The 17,404-nt window shown below is 56.7% G+C and overlaps 3 protein-coding genes across 8 annotated transcripts in view; all 3 read right to left on the bottom strand.

The window, feature by feature from the left end:
* Positions 1-241: 241 nt before the first annotated feature.
* Positions 242-10,915, bottom strand: SCARF1 (scavenger receptor class F member 1). Of its 4 annotated transcripts, none has more exons than XM_047832183.1 (11): positions 10,554-10,915; positions 10,169-10,230; positions 9,807-9,908; positions 8,407-8,932; positions 5,975-6,193; positions 5,433-5,561; positions 4,517-4,620; positions 3,907-4,027; positions 2,519-2,640; positions 2,288-2,434; positions 242-1,632 (listed from the first exon to the last, which is right to left on the bottom strand). In XM_047832183.1, exons 1-11 carry the CDS (start codon positions 10,769-10,771, stop codon positions 773-775), a joined length of 2,610 nt encoding a protein of 869 aa, XP_047688139.1. In that variant the 5' UTR covers positions 10,772-10,915; the 3' UTR covers positions 242-772. The 4 variants fall into 4 exon arrangements, with proteins under 4 accessions (XP_047688139.1, XP_047688141.1, XP_047688140.1 ...); XM_047832185.1 differs by having other exon boundaries at positions 10,169-10,337; positions 10,554-10,693; XM_047832187.1 differs by having other exon boundaries at positions 1,372-1,632; positions 2,288-2,397.
* A 208-nt stretch (positions 10,916-11,123) lies between these two features.
* Positions 11,124-14,786, bottom strand: RILP (Rab interacting lysosomal protein). 2 transcript variants are annotated; one of them, XM_047832188.1, is made up of 8 exons: positions 14,309-14,786; positions 14,141-14,234; positions 13,950-14,056; positions 13,603-13,848; positions 13,177-13,304; positions 12,672-12,794; positions 11,907-11,990; positions 11,129-11,620 (listed from the first exon to the last, which is right to left on the bottom strand). In XM_047832188.1, the coding sequence occupies exons 1-8, from the start codon at positions 14,534-14,536 to the stop codon at positions 11,476-11,478; spliced, it is 1,155 nt and encodes a 384-aa protein (XP_047688144.1). In that variant the 5' UTR covers positions 14,537-14,786; the 3' UTR covers positions 11,129-11,475. The 2 variants fall into 2 exon arrangements, with proteins under 2 accessions (XP_047688145.1, XP_047688144.1); XM_047832189.1 differs by lacking the exon at positions 11,907-11,990 and having other exon boundaries at positions 11,124-11,620.
* A 776-nt stretch (positions 14,787-15,562) lies between these two features.
* PRPF8 (pre-mRNA processing factor 8) overlaps positions 15,563-17,404 on the bottom strand; it is a 43,788-nt gene continuing 41,946 nt past the window's right edge. For both annotated transcript variants that reach the window (XM_047832182.1, XM_047832181.1), the window contains 4 exons: positions 16,626-16,766; positions 16,351-16,490; positions 16,044-16,246; positions 15,563-15,899 (listed from right to left, as the gene is read on the bottom strand). In XM_047832182.1, coding sequence (XP_047688138.1) covers positions 15,745-15,899; positions 16,044-16,246; positions 16,351-16,490; positions 16,626-16,766 — 639 coding nt within the window. In that variant the 3' untranslated portion in view covers positions 15,563-15,744. The remainder of the gene's footprint in view (positions 15,900-16,043; positions 16,247-16,350; positions 16,491-16,625; positions 16,767-17,404) is intronic.

The following is a 17,404-nucleotide window of genomic DNA, read 5'->3' as shown; positions in this document are numbered from 1 at the left end:
TGTAAAAAAAAAATTAAATCTAGAGAGAAAAGTAAAAAGAATGTTCATTATAGAACATTTACAAATTATACAGAAGTTTACGAAGGAAGAAAATAAATATCAGCCATATCTCATCTCCCAGAAAAAAAATGCCACTTGATGCTGTTCCCCCGAATCTTTTTTATGCATATACAAAAAAAAAAAAAGTTTGTAAAACAATCACAAAACACACACAAAACGGAAGGATTCTAAACATGTATCGTGAAGGAAAAGGAAATGAAATTTATAAGAAGAAAACTTACTTTTTTACACTTAACAGTAAAGCATAAACAGTCTCCCATATTTCCCATATTAAATCTTCTTGCACAACATGATTTTTCATGGTTGTTTAGGAAAGTATCATAAGCAATCTTGCTTTAGCCAATCTTCTATCATTGAATATTTAGGTTGTTTCCCATTTCAGAAAAATGTTTTCCAAATGAAGAAAAGAATAGCCTTTGGGGGCAAACAGAGTCCAGGACAACAGAGAAAAAGTCCCCACGGTCATCTCTTTCCCCTTCCTGACCACACCCAATGGGGTCGCTGCCCAGGCCTTCGAGACCACTCCCAGAGCACTGCCAGGGCCCAGAGCCAACTGGCCTCCAACTCTGACGTTTCCCCACGAAAGGGCAGAGGCTCTGGTATGTCTTTCCTGGCCCTGGGATCTTTTTCCAGCAAAACACAATCTGAGCCAGGGGCAGTTCGTATGCCTACCCTCCATCCATAGTCTTCCTTCTCCCCCAATTCAAGGCTCTCAGGGTGCTGGTGGCCCAGAGATGGGTGCAACATTCTCATACTGGGGCTCCTCCTGCCCCTCCTCATCAGACAGCTTCTGGGGATCCTGTTCCTGAGGGCCACCCTCAGGGGCCAGCTCCTGGGCCCTCCCCGAGTTCTTGGTGCCATCGCCTAGTCCCCTGGCCACTTCCTCTGGTCCAGTTCCTGCAGACTCTAAGGCCCTAGTGAGCTCATGGTTCGGGGCTAAGTTGGGGCTCTGACTGGCAGTGCCGGAGGCCAGCCCGGGGCTGTCCTTATTTCGACTCAGGGCCCGGCGTGGCGGCTTGGGGATGGCACTCTTGACCTTGGGCTCTGCCTGGCCTTTCTGGAAGCTACCAAAACGACGGAGAACAGACCGGACGGGGCCCTCAGATACCTGGGGTGTCCCTGCCAGCATGTAGATCGTGGTCACGGAGCCTGAGCCCTCTGAGACACTGCCTTCAATGGCTTCCACACGCTCAGCCACTGTCCGGCCACCAAGTGGGAGCCGGCGGCGGCCAATGGCTGGATCCCTGGGGCTGGCAGCACCAGGAAGGGTCTCATCCGTTTCTGCTTTCTCCGGGCCCATGGACTCCTCAGCCTCCTGGCTTTCCGGACTCAGCGGGGCCCCCCGGGAGAGCCTCTTGGGCTTTCGGAGAGGACTGGAGAGCTCCCCTGAGCTTTGGCGACTCTGTGGTGCAAACTTGGTGCCTTCAGCAAAGGAGACTGATGGCCGCTTGGCCCGTGCTAGGCTGGAAGTGCGTGGGATAGGGAATGGTGTGGAGGCGTCCTCAGGGGGAGGGATGGGACCTCCAGCCAGGCTGGCCTCTGGAAACTCTCCGTGCGCCACAGTGGCCATCCCTGGCAGAGGAGACAGAAAAGCTTGGCCAAAACGGGGCTGGCCACCCCAATCCGTCCTGTTTACTCAGTTTAGCATCTTCTGGGGATCCTCATCAGTGGGGCAAGGAAGAGGGTGAGGGCACAGAGACAGGAGAAGAGCCTACTCCTTCTACACACTTTTCTCCCCATCCCTTCCCACTTTGAACTGATGCCACACTCTAACCAAGCTAACATTCTTTCAGTGCCACACAGTCATGTCCCTCTCACCTTGGACCTTCACGTGCACTGTTCCGTCCTCCTGAAACGCCGTTCCCATCCCTCCTCAACTTGCGCTTTGTTGACTCCTGACTCCTGAGTCTAGCAGGCTCAGTTCCAATATCACGAACACAGAGACATCTTCCCTGCCCCTAATCACCCCTGACATGGCTGGATTACAAGCCCCTACGTGTATGTCCCCCATCAAAGCATGCATCACCTGGTCCTACACGTGTCTTATTCCTGCCCACCACACTAGAAGGTTGGCAAGGATGGGAATCCGTGTCGCTCTTTACTATGTCCCCCAGCCAGCAACAGTGACCTGCACTTGAATGGGCACCTGATACACGTTTGCTGAAGGAATAAAGAAGTAGTGGGCAGGGCTGCTCGGGGCCACGCGGGCTGTTGAGGGGTTGGTTACCTTCTTGGGGTGGCACGCAGTAGGCAGGGCCCTCGTCCTCCTCGCCAGACTCAGGATCAGAAGAGAAGGAGTCGTCCGAGGCCCAGCCGGCGGAGGGCGGCTCAATGAAGCTGTGATTGAAGGGGATCTCCGGGTCGTGGTGTGAGACTGCAGGGGGCTCTGGGTCAGGCACGGAGCTCCATGGAAGACCTTGTCCCGTCCCAGCCCCTGACCTGCAGCACCCACACTCACCTGTCACCCAGGGAAGCTTGTGGCTGCTGAGGGAACCACAGGGTAGCGCCGAGCCCAGGCTGGTCAGCGCCCCCCAGACCTGTATCTTCACCCTGGACACGGCGGCTTCATCTCTTGCTGGCCTGAGGGGAGAGGAGGGCAGTTGGTGCACAAGACCACCGGTTGGGGCAGCGTGGGGGCAGGAGAGAACGATGTGAGAGAGGCAGGCTGACACAGCGACTGTCTACCTCGGCAGTGCCCTTTGACAACAGAGTAAAACCCAAACCATTGAGCCTGGGATTTGGGCCTGTCAGAGAGGGCAGCATAGCTCAAATAGAACTGGGTAGCAACTCTGGTTCCGGCTTCCCCCTCTCCGGGCCTCGGTTTCCTCATCTGTAAAGTGGGGACAACTCCTAGCTCTGAGACTCTTTTTCAGGACCCAGTCTAGCTCCAGGCACCTGCTGAGGTTCCCCCAAATGCAGCTTTGTGTTATCATCTGGCTGAGTCCCCAGCTCAGCTATGTTTCTGGAAGTGGCACCACCTCCAGGAAGCCTGTCCTTGACCCCATCCCCAAGCTGCTTCATTGTTATGAACACTCTGATGGCCTTTGTCATTCCCAGCCTCTGGTGAGTGGCTTCTTCCCCACCCCCACGGGAGGGGCTATTGGGTCTGCTCATCTGTGAATCCCCCATAGCACAGAGGAGGACATGTTCAAGGCTCAGTGCACGAAGTAATAAGAGAGCACCAGACAGAGAATCCAGAACAACAGAGCAGGGGCTTTGTGCGTGCTAGTGACAGGCTGGGTCACCTTGGGCCTCCATGTCCTTCTCTGTGAATTGAGAACGCTAATCCTCCTGCCCCCACATTTCCTGCTTTAAACCTTGCTGCTGTGAGTCTCCAAGGGATTTTGTAAAGGAACAAAGCCCTGTGCAAGCAACATTCCCCTGCAGCAGGCCCCCGCAAGCCCAAATCCTTCCTATTATCTCCTTTTCTCAGGAAGCTACCATCTCTGCTAAACCACTGCTCAGACTTCTGTACTCTCCTTCGAGGGTGGTGGAGGGTGTTGAGGCCTCGTCTCTTCCCCTCCGTGCCCAGAGCTGCCCTGCTGCTTCTGCCTTCCCCGCATTCCCCCTCTGGTCCCTAAACCCTTGGCCTCCTGCTGCAGGTTTGAGATTTGCCATCCTGGTGCCCAGCGCCCACTGTGCACACTCATGCAACTCGGACACTCGCAGGGAAGGCAGGTAGCCGACCTGGTGTCTCCAGGCCATGGCCACTGCCAACTACCTCATGCCCTCTAAGTGTGTGCGACAAGACCAGCCCTTCCCCGCCGCTGAAAGGAAACCAGATGCTACCTTGCTCCCACCCTGTGGCTTGAGCTGGGGGTGAGGAAGGGGTGAGCCGGCATTCACCTGTCCTTGGGGTCCAACCGGGCGGCCCAGCAGCAGCAGGCACAGAAGGCGATGCCCAGGAGCAGCAGCAGCAGAGGCACAAGGATGCCTGCGATGAGGGCGGCATCCTGACCGTGAGGCCCTGGGGAGAGCGGGGAATGGCCGAAAGTTCAGGGCTTTCCTGTCTTCCACACATCGCATCTCATCTCCAGCTCTGAGTTGCCTCCCCCACCCCGGAATTTTCCACCTGTGGGTCCCTCCCCTTCTTCTGAGAGAGACAGGCTCTGCTCAGCCTGGAGGCCCTCTTCCCAAGGCAGCCTCTCTGCAACCCTGTCCCCTCTTCACGGCCCATGTTCCACAAGCTCTTGCTCCCAACTGTCACGCCTGATACACATCCCGGTGTCCAGACCTGCCTGCTCACGGATGCCAGCCCTGGATGCGAGCCTGGTGTCTCAGCAGGCAAGGGCCGTATCATATCTTCAGGGGTCTCCAGAGCATCCATACAGATTTCAGGTATAGGGAATGTCTCTGAAGTGAGCCCAGCCTCCCTGGCAAGTGATATGTCCCTGAAGCCATATAAAGGGCCCATTTTCCCTGGTCACTGCACCCCACACCCTCCTTTTCACCTTACCCAGCTGGCAGGCCCCAGAGACAGGGTGGCAGGATCCCCCTGGGCATTCACAGGGAATAGAGCAGTTGTTGCCATGGAAGCCAGATGGGCATGAAGTGTTGCAGCTATGGGGTGACAAGAGAAACAGGCTGAAGGCTTGGTGAGAAGGGATATGGGTGGGCAGGGGACAGGGGAAGGTGGATTTCTGGGCACTGCTCCCCAACCCCTGTCATGCAGACTTCCCTTGAGGATGCCCAAGTAGACTCCTCTGACCTCTGAGGACATTCTAAGTACCCCTGGCCATGTCTGGGAGAATCCCTTAGCCCCTAAGCTCATCTTCCAGAGAGGCCACCCCACAAGCTGCCCCTTGGTCCCCAGCCCCCCAGGGTATACCCCAGAGTATAGGGCAAGATCCACCCCTCATGATGCTCGTCCCTAGCCCATCCAACACTAATGTGAAATAAGCAAGGTGCCAACGGCATCCAGAGAAATGTCCTCAGGGTCTGGAGGTCTGAGTCCAGCCCTGCCCCAAACTCTCTGGGCCTTGGTCCTCTCTTCTATGAGATGAGGTCTCTTCCATTTGATACTACATTCTGTTCTAGAGGCGGAAAACCTGCCATTGGAGACATTGACCTTGATTATGTTTCACCACATGAAGGCCTCACGGGAACAACAATGGAGTTGGGAGTCCCACCCCTAAATAACTTCCCCGGCCTAGTTCCGGAGCCAGGTCTTTGAGATTAAGATTAGATCACTCTGACCCTTCTTCAGAAGGTGCAGACCTCACAACAGGAGGACAACTTCTTCAGTAAGAGCTTGCTGGTGGGTATCCGGGAGGCAGGCAGGCGGAGAAGCCCCGAGAAGGGAAGTTTAGGACACAGATTGCACTGACGCCTGACCGAGGCCCGTGCCTCCCTGCCAGGGCCCCAGTTCTCACCTGGGTCCCCAGTAGCCAACGTCGCAGACACATTCCCCAGTCACAGCATCACAGGCCCCCTGAACACAGGTGGGGCAGGTAGAGGTGCAGCCTTCCCCAAAGGTGCCGAGCGGGCAGGGGTCTTCACATCTGAGGTGAGGCGAGACTCGGAAGAGGAGGGCAGGGCAGGTCCGGCAGGGCAGACCCCCCCCCCCCCCCCGCCACAAAAGGTCCTATGCGTCTTCCCCCATGCTTCTGGACTCAGGGCCCCAACTGTCTATGCCTCAGCAATGAAGCTCAGGTGTTAACAGGGCCTTGAACCTGGGGCCAAACCCCATAGGTGACAAGACTACAGATCCCTGGAGGGGGAAGAGAGCAGGATACCTGAGCGGTGAGGGAGCTGGAAGAGAAGCCTGCCCAGGGCTTCATCAGCACCCCTCTCTCTTCTGTCAGTCTTGGCCAGGAGGCAGGCCCCCAGTGGGGGAGGGGCCAGCTATCCCAGGGCTGGAATGAGGACCCTGAAGGAGGGGGGCCCCCCACCCTGAGCAGGCTGGCCCCCTCACCTGGGCCCCAGCCACCCAGGGTCACAGCGCTGACAGTGCCCAGTGTCTGCCTGACAGGCCTCCCCAAGCCGGCAGTGAGGGCACTGCTTCCGGCAGCTCTCGCCAAAGGTTCCGGGTGGGCAGGGCTGGTGGCACTGGGTTCCATTCCAGCCCGGCTCGCAAGACTCACAGCTGCCTGTATCTGCAGAGCATGGCTTGTTCTGCTTGCAGTGGCCGCAGCTGGGAAGAGAAGGAGTCATGGGAGCACTGAGGAGCCCATGGATGGAATGCCCACCCAGGCCTCCAGGGACACTGGAGAGCATCCAGGACACTCAGGCAGGTCTCAGCCTCAGTTTCCCCATGTTGTACAACAAAAAGACCGGACAGATGATCTCCGTAGGATTCCAGCCCTCTCCTTCCAACTTCCCATTCCAGGACCCATCCTTCCCAGGGTCCCAGGATTAGCCCAGGCAGAGCAGCCAAGATACCTTGGGCAACCTTCTCCCTCCTATCCTTTCTCCTCTCTTCCTCCTACCCACGCCATCTCTGAGGTCTGGTATGAATGTGACTCTTCTATCTCGTAACATAAAGATCCATAAAAATTAAAACATGTCTGTTTTCATCACTATAATTTCAAGTTTATCTTATGTTTGAAAAAAAATGCTGGGGCACCTGGGTGGCTCAGGGAGTTAAGTCTCGGACTCTCGATCTCGGCTCAGGTCATGATCACACAGTTTGTGAGTTCGAGCCCCCCCATCGGGGTCTGGGCTGACAGTGCAGAGTCTGGGCTGCTTGGGAGTCTCTCTCCCCTCTCTCTCTGCCCCTATTCCCCTCTCTCTCTCTCTCAAAATAAATAACTTAAAAAATATATTAAAAAATGCTTTCCCCGGTTTTTTGGAGATATAACTGACAGTATACAACTTAAAAAAATTTTTTTTAATGTTTATTTATTTTTGAGACAGAGAGAGACAGAGCATGAATGGGGGAGGGTCAGAGAGAGGGAGACACAGAACCTGAAATAGGCTCCAGGCTCTGAGCTGTCAGCACGGAGTCCCACGCGGGGCTCGAACTCACGGACAGCGAGATCACGACCTGAAGCCGAAGTCGGACGCTTCACCGACTGAGCCACCCAGGTGACCCAACAGTATGCAACTTTAAAGTGTACAGCATAACGACTTGACTTACATATAGTGTGAAATGATCACCACAGTAGGTTTAGTTAATATCCCTCATCTCATATAGGTACAAAAAAGGGAAAACAATGGCTTTTTTGTTTGTGATGCAAACTCTTAGGATCTACTCTCTTAGCAACTTTTCCAACAAGGTTTACCTTCTTCTAATTTCTTTTTTTTTTTTTTTTTTAATTTTTTTTTAACATTTATTTATTTTTGAGACAGAGAGAGACAGAGCATGAACGGGGGAGGGGCAGAGAGAGAGGGAGACACAGAATCGGAAACAGGCTCCAGGCTCTGAGCCATCAGCCCAGAGCCCGACGCGGGGCTTGAACTCACGGTCCGTGAGATCGTGACCTGGCTGAAGTCGGACGCTCAACCGACTGAGCCACCCAGGCGCCCCTACCTTCTTCTAATTTCTTATTGATTCTTAACAGTTTCTTGACAAGGTTCCCCCCAGATAATTATTTGGAGTCATATGCTTGGATCAGACTCATTTGTTCATAAAATCAACTTAGCAGACCAGCATCAAAAAAAGAAAAATAAAAACATTACAGTATATATACACATATGTGTGTATCTATACACACATATGTAATATATATTATATATATGAAGCAAAGATAAGTATATGTTGTTAAGCTTTTACCACAGAGGGGTGTGAATGAGATAGGGGGGATGTAACACGCATTTCTTTTTGTTGTTGTTTTGCTCATTTTATTTGTTTTTAAGTAAGCGCCATCCCCAGCGCCCAACCTGGGGCTTGAACTCACAACCCCCAGATCAAGAGCCAAATGCTCTACCTACGAGCCGGCCAGGCACTCCTAAAACCCATTTCTTATTGTGGGTGGGGCCGGCCAAAGTTTGAAAGCCACGAGGTCTAAAAGGGACCCTGCAATCATTTCGTCACGTGGTTCATCTTTTCTCTGCTTCTAAGTAGAGCTTGCTAGTACTCCTATTGTCCGTTTAACAGTAGCCGGACGTAGGGTGGGCGAGGCCGGACCTAGGGGCATCGGGGGTCTTTTCACCCCTTTCATCCCGTCCCTGTATGTTTTTGCCGAGGGCACCGCGCGACGCTCCCCCTGCGCCCCCGCCCCTGCCGGGCCCATCCCCTTTCTCTCCCGTTCCCTTCAGCTCCTTCGCCCGCCCTCCCCGCGTTCTGTCCGCACCCCCACCGCCGGCGGCCCGTCCCTCTGCCCGGCTGCTGCGTGAGCCCCGTCAGCACCCGCCCCCCGCACGCCCGCCCCGCAGCCTAGCCGCAGCCCCGCGGCCCCCGCTCACCTGTCGCGGCAGTGCGGCCCGTAGCTGCCGGCGGGGCAGGGCAGCTCGCAGCGCGCGCCGCGGAAGCCGGGCGGGCAGGCGCACAGGCCGGAGACGGCGTTGCAGCGGCCGCGCACGCACTCGCACTCATACCGGCACTCGGGACCCCACCGGCCCGACCGGCAGACGCAGCGGCCGGTCTCCTGCGCGCACGGCGAGCCGTGGCAGGCGCAGCGGAAGCTGCAGCGGCGGCCCCACCAGCCCGGCTCGCAGCGGCAGGAGCCGTTGGTTTGATCGCAGCGCGCCACCGCCGGGTTGCACTGGCACGGACGGCGGCAAGTGGGTGACCACCAGCCGGGCTCGCAGCGGCACGCGCCCGTCGCGGCGTCGCAACGCCCGTGGGGGCCGCAGTCGCACTGGAACTCGCAACGGCTGCCCCAGCGTTCCGCCTGGCAGTGGCACACGCCCGTGGCCGGCTCGCACTGGCCGTGTGGGTGGCAGGCGCAGGTCTCACGGCAATCTGGGCCCCAGTACTGACTCGGGCAGCCTGCAGGAGTCGGGTGGGGAACATAGAGGGGTCAGTGGGCTCAGGGCCAGGCGCGGATCTCCGCCCTGCGCGCCCTTCCACAAGGAAGAGAGGCGCCAGGCCCACCCTCCAAGAGCCGGAGACAGACCCTTGAACATCTGGCAGCCTAACCTCCTGGGGCACAGCTCACTTCCTGCCTCAGACTCAGGAACTACAGAAAGCCTTTGGAGTGGCCCAGACTCCCACTTCATACTCCAGAACACACTTAAAGTTCCTGAGTGGGAAAGGTTTGCCCAGAGTCACACAGCAGTAGGATTTCACTCAGGTCCCTTCCTCTCTCTCATGCCCATCCCCCTTCCCTCCACCCCCACCCCACTAGAGATGACAGGGCGTCCCAGTGTCCACCCCTGCCTGGATACTGACCATGAGGGTCACAAGAGAAGCCACATTTCCCCCCTTGCGTCTCCTCTCAGCCCTGATTCCTGGTGGCTGCTCTCTGGCCATCCTGCCCACCAGGACAGGGCAGAGCCCTGCCAGATTATCTCCTTCCACCCTCCTCCACACGTGTATAAAGTGCACACGAAGGAGACAGAGAACGTGTCCATTTTGTGATCAACAGGGGTAACCACCCTCTTTTCTGAGAAGTTGTGGATGGTGAAGGGCCCAGAACTGAAAGTGTGGGTAGGGCTTTGTGGATATGGGTAAAAACCAGATGACTCAGGGCATCTTCCAGGAATGCGTCACTTCCTGACTCCGGGCCTCAATTTCCTCAGTGAGGCTTGGAGGGATTCTGGCTCTGCCGTTTTAAGATCACATTTCTACCCGCTTTGCCTCCCCGCTCCCCTCCCTGGTTCCGCCTGACAACTTCATCCTCCAGATGAAACTCAGGACTCACGGGAGTTGCACTGGGCCCCAAAGAATCCAGGTTTGCATCGACAGAGGCCTGGTTTCACGCACACTTCATCTTCCCGGCAAGCATCCAGCCCCTCACAGATGGCTGAAAAACACCCCACCCAGGTGGGAAGGACGGTGGCATGGCACCAACCAGGGGACACTCTGCCCCTCTCACTGGCTCCCAGCGCCCTGCCCCGTCAAGAGCCATTCCCTCAGGGCGGGGGGGGGGGGGGTGTGTGTCAGGATGGACCCTAGCTCTAGGGCTCAGAAGGGGAAATAGGAGGCCCCAGGAGGGGAGGCAGGAAGGGTCACTGGACTATGTTCTCCTTTCTTCTCAGGTGGGGATCCGTTCTGGCTACTCACGGATAGTGCATTCTTGGTCTTTCTGCCTCCAGCCTGGGCAGCACTGGAGCTCAGCAGAGGGGCTGTGGGGCAGAGAGGGGTCAGCCGGGGGACAGACAGACTGGCTCCGCAGGTGGATCACTGTCTCTGGCTGAGATGTGGGAGGCTGCCTCAGCCCCATCAGGCAGGCCTAGCCAAGAGTCACAGCCCCAGTGTCCCCAATTCCTTCCCTTTCCTTCCCTGGCCCTCCCACCTTCTGTCTTGACTACCCACCACCTTCTAGGCTGTCCCCAAGCCCCCCTCCCTTCAGCCCATGACCTTTTCCCTCATGTCCTCCTTCCCTGCAATGCTGCAATACCAGTTCAGGCACCCCCCCCCCCCCCATCAGATTCCTACAAAGACCCACCTGCCGGCCGTGCAGACATGCCGCCCGTTGGGGTCCAGGTTGGACCCCTGGGTACCCTGTGTCCAGAGCAGCAACAGTGAGACCAGCAGCCTCAGCCCCATGGCGGCCAGTCCAGCGGGAGGGCTTGGGTTAGTCTGGCCCCCACGGCTCCCAACCCCCTCCCTGCTTCCTTCCAAGGCCTTTCCTGAGGAAACCAGTGCCGAGAGGCGGGCTGCCATGAGGCACCTCCCTGAGAGGGCGGGCGGGTGGGTGCTGGGAAGACCAGACGCCAGAGAAATGAAAAGGAAAGCTGAGGGCAAAGGCTGAGTCGGGGCTTTAAGGGGCTGGTCTCAGTGTGGAGGGGGCAGGAAGATGAAGCTGCAAATCCTAGGGTACTGGGGACAGGCGAGGGTGTGGGGTGCGAGTGGGAGCCACATCTTTCCATTAGGTCATGCTACCCAACGGAGGCCCTAGCTGGGAGACTTCCCCACCCACTAACAACCAACAAGACCCTGTGAGGAAACCTCAGCCTGCCTTTGGTCCTGGCAGAGTCAGGCGGGGGCAGACCAGTCACACACAGACATGAAGCAGTTTCTGGGTATCGTGGGCAGCGGCTTTATTACATTGGCTTAGGCCGTTCACATAGACCTTTGGGAGGTAGGTAGCCCGCTCTCCATTTCACAAATGGGAAAACGGAGACTCAGGGAGGAAGCACTTTCATCTGACCCCGGAGGCTTGGCACAGAGATACAGGGAAGGAAGGTAGGCTGAGCTCTTCATCATCCCCTGGCTCAGGCCAGGATCGCAAAAGAGCCTGGGGAGGGCTGAGAAGGAGGGAGCCCTGTCCTCATTTGAGGCCACACATCTACCCATAGCCAGATTCCAAAGTCAGGTCTCTGGGGCAGCTGAGACAAAGATGTTCATCGAGTGCAGAGCACGGCTGGTCAGGAGTTGAGGACTGTGGGGCTGCCCACAGGCTCCGAGTGGGGTGGCTGTGGGGTCTCCTCTTCTCCCCCTAGCTTACTGGGGGCCATGTTGCTGGTCTGGGCTTCAGGGGCCTCTGTTTCGCCCCGATAGGACAGGCCAAAGCTGGGGGGAGAATCAAGAGGCACGCTGAGCTTGGATGCCAGAGAAGTCAACGATATGGGCTGAGGGCAGGGGCTGGTGAGAAAAGGGATACAACAGGAAGAAAGGGCAGCGTGAGGTATTGAGGGGGCAAAGGGGCCGGGGCCGGGGCCAGGGCCACTGTGGGGCGGCATGCTCAGAGCTCAGGGCAGCAAAACAAATATCAGTGGAACAGAAAAGGGGGAAAGAACAAAGGTGGGGCCCCTCCTTCACCCCCACAACCTTTCCCCTTCCTCTTCTCCCAACATACAAACTCTGTATTTGGGACTCAGTGGGTGGAGGATGGGCTCCCTTATCACTGGAGAGTAGGAGCCATGAGCTGTCTTCATCGTCACTGAGGCAAAGAGGAGAAAGGAGATGTAGGGGTCATTAATCAAGGCCCTAGGGGACACCAGGAGTCCAGCTATGTTCAGGCCTCTGCACAGCGCCCAGGAATGGCCAAGGGAGGACAGAGTGACCCTGGGCCCCTCAAGGCTGGAGAGAAGGTGGTGCTGGGGAGATGAAGGACATCTTGAGGCTTTTACTTTACAGCCTGACGGCCGGCCCTGACATAGCTGGAACTACAGTCTGAAATTTCTGAGAACAAACAGATCCAGCCAAGACAGGAAACTGAAAAATTCATGTGGAGAAGCAGCATTACCAGGTTTCTTTGCCAGGAGGTACAGTGAGCACGGCACGTGGGTGCAGTGCAATCCAGAGGGAAGGGTGGCAGGCTAGGGTGTGCCCAGGCCAGAATGGAAGGCTCAACAGGACAGGCTGGACGGCAGGTCCAGGGGGTGACCAGGCCAGAGTGGTAGGTTCAGCAGAACAGACAGGACAGCAGGCTCAGGGGGTAACCAGGCCAGGTTAGCAGGTTTAAGCCGTAACTAGGTGACAGGCTCAGGGAGTAAGGAGGCTAAGGTGGTAAGCTCAAGGGGTGACTAGCCTGGGTTAGAGCATGACCAGGCTGGGACATCAGGCTCAACAGAAAGAGGAAGGGAGAGCTGGCTCAGTGGGAATGGAGGCAGGGACTTACCTGCTCTCTGCTTCCTCTGGAATCCCTAACATCTTGGCCTTGATCTTCTTCCGCTGCTTCTTGACAGCCACCTTCATGGCTTCAACCAGAAGCCCAGGGACCCGGTGGTCCGTGAGCAGCTCCCTGCAGAGGAGGGAGAGGGGCCGAGTAAGCAGTGGGAATGCCAACAGTAGGTCTCATCCCAAGTACCTGTGCATGTTGTCCCCCCCTTTTTAAAACACTCCGCCTTGCTAACACCCCTCAGACCTTAGCTTAGTTGTTGCCCTTTCCTAGGAGTACTTCTTTGACCACTGCTGTGACTCTTTGTACCACCTCCTCCCTCATTTGGAAGAAGTTCCTGGAGGGCAGGTGCTGTGTCCTCCCAGTGTCCCGCACAGTGCCTGGCACATGTCACTGTGGATATATCAGTGAGCCAAAAAATGAAGCTGGTGACTTGAGATCTGGGAACGGTTGTGAGTGGAGTGCCCCCATCCCCAGCTTCCCAGCCCCTGCCCACCGCCCTCACCTCTGGAAGTAGGCCAACTCCTCCTTCAGCAGGAACACGTTGGCTTTGAGTTCATTCCTCTCCTGAAGGATCTGCTCAAGTTCCTCTCGACTGAAGCTGCACTGTCCTACCTTGGAGGGGCGCCCTGGCTGAAGGACGGGTGTGGTCGATGGGGGTGCCTCTGCTGGTGTTCCCCTGCCCCCCCCCCCGGGGCCATCCCAGGAATGCTAGAGCAAGTGACTGGCAGGGAGACTTGGGAGGCAAGGGCGCTGCAACAGATGACAGACCAGTGCTCTGGCTGAGAGTGAGAGCAGAGGCCGGCTGCGGGGGGGCGCACACTTGTATGCCACCTTCCAATTTTCCGGTGGACCTGCTAACGCCGCACAGCAAACCTTTCCCGAGTGCCCACCAAGTACCAGACCTGCGAATACTACGACGGGCACTCACCGGGTCCTCAGGGGTCCCTGGGGCCCCCGCCTCAGCGGTTGCCCGCTCAGGGTCCTGCCTCTGCTCGTACCCGGCCCCCCTGGCCTGGTCCTGCGCCGGCTCCTGAGCCAGCTCCACTGCCCCCTGGCGCTGTAGCTCCCGCTCGCCCTCGCGGTCCCTCGCGGCACGCAGCTGGGTTTGCACCGCTGCCAGTTTGTGCCGCAGCTCTGAATTCACCAGCAGGAGGCGCTGCAGCTGCTCCTGCAGCTGGGGGCGGGGCAAAAGAGAAGGTAGGCGGGGTGTCGGTGGGTGAGGTGGAGAGCCCCGCCCCTCGCCCCTCGCCCCGCCCCGCCCCGCCCCGCCCTCACCGCCTCCGTCTCCTGGCTGCGCTGCAGCAGGTCGCGGTTGTGCGCCCGGAGCTCGTCTCGCTGGCGGTCGGTCACCTCCTTGAGCTGCCGCAGAAGAGCGCGCTCCTCTGAGGAAGGGGCGAACTTAGCAGCGGCTTGGGGTGGGGGCCCTGAGCCGGCCCACCCCACACCCTGGTCGTGCCCGCACTCACCGTGTGGCCCAGAGTGCAGCTGTCTGCGGAGGTGCTCGTTCTCCTCGCGCAGCCGCCGCAGCTCTAGTTCGGCCTGCTGCGCTGACACCTGCAGCTGGGGAGTCCAGGCGGTGAGGGCTACGCTCCCACCAGCCCTGCGGGTGGCGAGGGGAGGGGGCGGTGACTCACTGAGTCCGGGTCGGGCCCCACGGCAGCCTTTTCCAGGAGCTCCAGCGCCCGAACCACGAGCGGCACTAGCCTGGCCGCCGCCTCCGGCCCGAAGCGGCGCGCCAGCTCCTTCAGCTCCGTGCCCAGGGCCCCTGCTAGATGGTACACGAGCTCCGCGGCCGTCCCTGACCCGGCGGCCACTCGAGGCCCGCAGCCAGGCACCCCGGGTATCGTCCCCCTGGGCTCCATGGTTCCACAAGGCCAAGGGCTGCGACACCCCCCTCCAACCCTAACTAGGGCAGGAAAAAGCCAAACAGTTTCGGCCCAGGAAGCAGTTTAGGGCAGTAGAGGGCGGGGAAGAGGCGACAGAGGAGGAGCGATTAAGGGAAAAGGCGTGGGGAAGGAGGTAGTGCACTGGGTCCCCTGGGCCCTGTCCTGTTCGGATCCCCCAAGGTCACAGGAAGCAGGACTGCCTGCTTCCAGCCAGGCGTCCCAGGGCTAAGGCTCAGGGCTCTAAGTGGTCACTTTCGTCAATCCCTCCCCACAGCCTCCAGTCCAGGCTCCACCCCAGTGTCTGGTGTCATGAGGCTCCACTTGGCAGCCAAGCACTACAGGCAAGAGGTGAGAGGTAGGAGGGTTGTCCCTGGTCTCAGAGACAGTCATCTGTGAAGCCACGTGCCTATTTCCCCAACCAGGAGTGACACAAAGCTTAAGGGGTTAGGCTGGGCACCACAGTTGGAGGGGCAAATCCACAAGCTTCCAGACTCAGAAAATGGCAGCAACTGTTCCAAAGGATGTTGAATAGGAGTGATTTGGTTTGCAGAGAGAGAGAGAGAGAGAGAGAGAGAGAGAGAGAGAGAGAGAGAGAGAGAACACGAATACGAGTGCACACACATGCAAGAGCAGGGATAGGCAGAAAGAGAAAAAGAATCTTAAGCAGGTCCAGACCCAGCGCAGAGAGCTTGATCTCACAGCTATGAGATCATGACCTGAGCCAAAATCAAGAGTCGGGACACTTAACTGAGCCACCCAGGTGCCCCGGTTTGCAAATATTTTGAAGGGATGTTGACAAATGTGGTCAAGCAGTAAGGGTGTGAAAGCCCAACCCCACCTCAGTTCCCGGAATCTAAGGGATACTTACTTAGTCCCACAGCCCATGAAAAGGAGGCTCATGCCCCTTTAAGGTTGAGGCCAGCATGTTGCTATGAACAAGTCCAGCCTCCCTACTTCCAGAATTTGAGCTCAGGAGGAAAACAACAGCAACAACTCAAAAACTCCTATTTATACAAAATTTATTATTACACTTTACTCAGGACTACAAGCCACCAGAGATCAATAACACAAGAAGCACAAAGACAGGAAAATGGGGCCAAGCTGCTGAATGTCACCAGCTTGTCTTTGGGGGTAAAAGACTCCAGCCTGTGGAGCGTCTGAAGCAGGGGGAGGTGAGGATACAACTAGGCATAGAGGTCCTCTCGATCCGCGGAGTAGACCTCGCCCTCTTGCAGGAGAGCGAAGTTGAGGAAGTGGGAAGGTCTGTGCACCTCGTGGTAGAACTCTTTGGGGTTTGCCAGCTGCAACTCATACTTCATGTTGGGATCATGCCGCACACCTTGGGGTAGAAGGAATGGTCTGGTGTTAACAAGGTGCACCTGCCTCACCCAGCCTGGACCCTGGCCATCTCCAAACCAGAGTCAAGCCCCAAGTGCTAAGGGGGATGGCCTACCCCAGCCCCACTTCCCCATGCTGAACTTACCCATAAAGTTGTAGTTCCATGAGGACTGGGCAGGGACCATAAAAAAGCCAAGGAAGCGGTCTGACAGCAGCATCTGGACCCTTTCATAATGCGAGGGTAGATAGCCCTTGGGATTGTTGCCCTTGTCTGTGTTCTGGCGACCCCATTCATAGCCACTGGGGGTCAGCTTATAGGCTGTCAGTGTGCAGGAGCCTGGTGTGAAGCTGACAGAGCGATGAAGACAGAGTCAGAGCTCAGGCCGCCGTTCTAGGCCCCGTGCTGCAATGCCTGCCGCACCCCATTTCCTCCCAAAGGGGCCCAAGTCTACCTGCAGGTGATGATAATGGTCTTCTCACCATCCCAAGATGGGTTGTCAGCCATGATCTTAGCATGGGTGGTGACATCCTGGGGTGACAGCTGGGGGGACTCATTGGGCTGAGTGTGGATCCATCCTAAGGGTTCCATTTCCTATAGGCAAAGAGAGGTGAAAAGTTATCTGGAGCCCCATCTGCAGACGGGAATCACCCCATGAGAACAACATGGCTGCCCTCCTTCCACCACTCTCACAGAAGAAAGCTCCCATTCTCCCACACCCCCACTGACCTTGAGGTACTCATGCTGGGGCAGCTGGCCAGGCAGATGCACGGTTTGGTGAGTGCCCCACTGCGGTACCATCACGATGCAGCGGATCTCCTTCACCTGGGGGTTATCCGGTGGGCTGACCCCATACAGGTATCCTGCAATCTGGAAACAAAGGGGTCAAGAACCAAAACGATTCTTAGTACCATTCCAGACTCTGGGCTATCAGTCCTGTGTTTCATTCCCTTCCCCAAGAACAAAGGAGAGCTTCTCAAAACGTGGTGAGAATCTCTTGCATCAGAGTAGCCTGGGGTGCTTGTTCGAAATGTTAAACACGGCCCTCATCTCGGACTTATCACATCAGAATCTCAAGTGGGGTCCAAGAATCTGCATTGCTCACACACTCCCCAATCGATTAAACAGCATCCATAAATAAATGAGCACACCAACACACAGCTCATAAATTTTCACAAGATGAATACATCTTTAAGTCCACCACTAGGTGGTATTTTGAATTTTACCCAGCCATCGACAAAGAGGACCTGTGTCCTATAAACCCACCCGCAATCTTCTATTAACAATCTTCTCAAATTCACCAACCTGAGGCCACAAATTGGGTATTGTATACAATATGAATTACCTGATTACTAGTAAGGCTAAACATCTTTTCAAAGTAGTGTGTTTATTTTTGAGAGAGAAACGGAGTGTGAGCATAAGCAGGGAAGAGGCAGAGAGAAAGGGAGAAAGAGAGAAAATCCCAACCAGGCTCCGCACTGTCAGTACAGAGCCTGACATGGGGCTCA

This window comes from Prionailurus viverrinus, chromosome E1, assembly GCF_022837055.1.
Source record: "Prionailurus viverrinus isolate Anna chromosome E1, UM_Priviv_1.0, whole genome shotgun sequence".
Lineage (NCBI taxonomy): Eukaryota > Metazoa > Chordata > Mammalia > Carnivora > Felidae > Prionailurus > Prionailurus viverrinus.
This window is presented reverse-complemented; position numbering and strand designations above follow the sequence as displayed.